The sequence below is a fragment of the Corvus kubaryi genome, unplaced genomic scaffold, assembly GCF_017639235.1.
Source record: "Corvus kubaryi isolate FWS band 111438036 unplaced genomic scaffold, C.kubaryi_AGA036_p1.0 36594, whole genome shotgun sequence".
Lineage (NCBI taxonomy): Eukaryota > Metazoa > Chordata > Aves > Passeriformes > Corvidae > Corvus > Corvus kubaryi.
This window is the reverse complement of record NW_024580901.1, coordinates 43068-46579: the sequence shown is the minus strand read 5'-3', so window position 1 is coordinate 46579 and position 3512 is coordinate 43068. Positions and strand designations below refer to the sequence as shown.

Here is a 3512-nt window from a genome sequence, read left to right as displayed (position 1 = left end):
GACCAATGGGATCAACGGGACCAATGGGACCAATGGGATCAATGGGATCAATTGAATCAATGGGATCAATGGGATCAACGGGATCAATGGGATCAATGGGACCAATGTGATCAATGGGGTCAGTGGGATCAATGGGATCAATGGGGTCAGTGGGATCAATGGAATCAATGGGATGAATGGGACCAAGGGGATGGATGGGATCAATGGGACCAATGGGACCAATGGGACCAATGGGATCAATGGCATCAATGGCATCAATGGAATCAATGGAATCAATGGGACCAATGGGATCAACGGGACCAATGGGATCAATGGGATGAATTGAATCAATGGGATCAATGGGATCAATGGGATCAATGGGGTCAGTGGAATCAATGGGATCAATGGGACCAATGGGATCAATGGGATCAACGGGATCAATGGGATCAATGGGGTCAGTGGGATCAATGGGATCAATACGACCAATGGGATCAATGGGATCGGCAGCAGCCTCGGGGAAAAGGACTGCTGGGCCCTCATTAATTCATTCATTAATTAGTTCAGGCACTAATCAATCAATAAGAGAATAAATCAATGAGTCATCAGGTCATAAATCAATACATTAATGAAGTAATGAAGTAATCAATTAATAAATTAATAAATTAATAAATCAATACATTAATAAATACATTAATACAGTAGTAAGTCAACAAATTCATAAATTAATAAATTAATACATTCATAAACTCACAAATTAATTTATTAATAGACATTAATAAACTCATGCATTAATAAACCAATAACTTCACAAATTATTAAATCAATAAATTAAATTAAAAATTAATAAATTAATAAATTAATAAATCAGTACATTTGTGCATTAACAAATCAATAAAATAATCAGTAAATCAATAAATTCATAAATTCATGCATTGATAAACCAATAAAACGAATTAATGAAATGATAAATTAATGAGTCAACAAATTAACGAAGTCATAAAGTCATGCAATACATTAATAGATTAATGAAATAAATTAATAAATTAATGAAGTAATGAATTAATAAATTAATAAATTAATAAATTGATAAATTACTGAATTAGTGAATTAATAAAATAAATTAATGAAGTAATGAATGAATTAATTAATTAACCAATAAATTAATGAATTAATCAAATACTGAATTAGTGAATTAATAAAATAATAAAATAATAAAATAATGATTAATGAATTACTGATTCAATGAATAAATTATTGAATTAATGAATTCATGAATTGATAAATTAATGAATTAATAATTTAATGAATTAATGAATCAATTCATTCATTAATTAATAGATTAATGAAGTAATGAATTAATGAATTAATGGATCAGTAAATTAATGAATTAATGAATTAATGATTTAATGCATTTGTGAATCAATTAATTAATTAATTAATGAAGTCATGAATTAATGGATCAATAAATTCATGAATTAGTGAATCAATAATTTTATGATTGAATGAATTAATGAAATGACGAATTAATGAACAATAAATGAACAAATTAATGAATCAATAAATTAATAAATTAACGAATCCATGAATTAATGACTCGATAAATTAATAAAGTAACGAAGCACTGAATTAATGAGTTCCTGGGGCCGCAGCAGCTGCTGGGGAATCCTGGGAAAGGCCCGGCTGGAAAAGGGCCCGGAGCGATGGAAGGCGATGGGAAAGCGGGAACGGCAGCCACGGGCTGGGAAAGCACCGGAAAGCAAGGAAGGGAGAATTCCCAAGGAAACAGAACCGGGAAGGGAGAATTCCCAAGGAAACAGAACCCGGAAGGGAGAATTCCCAATGAAACAAAACCCGGAAGGGAGAATTCCCAATAATAATTAGGAAGAGTTGATTGCCAATAAAATAATCAGGAAGGGATCATTCCCAGTAATAATTAGGAAGGGAGAATTCCCAATAATAATTAGGAAGGGATAATTCCCAAATAATAAAATAATTAGGGAGAGATCATTCCCAAGAAAATAATCAGGAAGGGAGAATTCCCAATAATAATTAGGAAGGGATCATTCCCAATAATAAAACAAGGAAGGGTTAATTCCCAGTAATAATTAGGAAGGGAGAATTCCCAAATAATAAAATTAGGGAGAGATCATTCCCAAGAAAATAATCAGGAAGGGAGAATTCCCAAGAAAATAATCAGGAAGGGTTCATTCCCAAGAATAATTAGGAAGGGTTCATTCCCAATAATAATTAGGAAGGGAGAATTCCCAAATAATAAAATGATTAGGAAGAGTTGATTCCCAAGAAAATAATCAAGAAGGGAGAATTCCCAATAAAATAAAATAATCAGGAAGGGATCATTCCCAATAATAAAATTAGGAAGGGATAAATCTCAAGTAATAAAATAATTAGGAAGAGTTGATTCCCAATAAAATAATCAGGAAGGGATAATTAGGAAGGGGAAATTCCCAGTAATAATTAGGAAAGGATAATTCCCAGTACTAATTAGGAAGGTTGAATTCCCAAGAAGAAAATAATCAGGAAGGGACCCCAATTCCCGCGGAATTCCAGCTGGGATCCAGCACCCGGCCGCTGCCGGGAATTCCGGGAGCTCCCAGGAAGGGCAGGAGCGACTCCAGGAATTCCGATGCTCCCAGCAAATCCATGGAAACGCCCGGAAACCCCAAATTCCTCCCAGGAATGGGCGGCAGGAAGCTTTTCCCAATCCCAAAGCAGCGGGAAAAGGAGGGATCAGGGATTTGGGAGCCGCTGGATGCCGGGAAAAACCTGGCTGGAAAACTGGGAATGAGAATCCGGGGAAACCTGGCTGGAAAACTGGGAATAACCAGAAACGGGGAGCGGGGAAATCCCCCCAAAGCCAAGGAAGTGCTTCCCACGCGGATTTTGGGATGAGAACATCACCGGGAATCCGGGAATCATCCCGGAATTCCCAGGCAAATCCACTCACCCTCTTTGCTCTCCGCGTTTTCCAGCAGCTGCAGAGCTGGGAAAAGGGAAAACCATGCCGGGATCAATCCCGGTGCCTTTCCCAAAGGAAACGCCTCCCAAATCCCGTTTTTTGGGGGGGAGAACCCCGTTCCCGGGATCCCTACAGAATTCCAAGGGTTTGTTCCCGTGCCAACGGATAAAGGGAATAACTGGGAACGTCCTGGAGCGCTGGGAAATCGAGGGACTGGGAGGGTTTGTTCTGGAATTCCGACATTTTAAGGAATTCCGGGGGTTTTTTTTAAGGAATTCTGGGGTTTTATTCGGGAATTCTGGGGTTTTTTTAAGGAATTCTGTCATTTTATTAGGGAATTGGGAAGTTTATTAAGGAATTTTGGGGTTTTGTTAAGGAATGGGGTGATAGGGAATTGGGAGGTTTTATTAAGGAATTTTAGGGTCTTATTCGGGAATGGTGGGGTTTTATTAAGGAATTCTGTCATTTTATTAGGGAATTTGGAGGTTTTATTAAGGAATTTTGGGGTCTTATTTGGGAATTCTGGGGTTTTTTTAAGGAATTCTGTCATTTTATT

The 3512-nt window shown here is 36.8% G+C and overlaps 1 protein-coding gene across 4 annotated transcripts in view; it reads right to left on the bottom strand.

Annotated features, from left to right (window-relative positions):
* Nucleotides 1–3512, bottom strand: part of CD276 (CD276 molecule) — an 11384-nt gene that overhangs the window by 340 nt on the left and 7532 nt on the right. For 2 of the 4 annotated variants that reach the window (XM_042019979.1, XM_042019982.1), the window contains 2 exons: nucleotides 2945–2980; nucleotides 1525–1717 (listed from right to left, as the gene is read on the bottom strand). The exons of 1 other annotated variant lie outside the window; for it this stretch is intronic. In XM_042019979.1, coding sequence (XP_041875913.1) covers nucleotides 1566–1717; nucleotides 2945–2980 — 188 coding nt within the window. In that variant the 3' untranslated portion in view covers nucleotides 1525–1565. Of the gene's footprint in view, nucleotides 1–1524; nucleotides 1718–2944; nucleotides 2981–3512 lie in introns of those variants that run through there. One more of the 4 variants, XM_042019980.1, reaches the window with a different exon arrangement.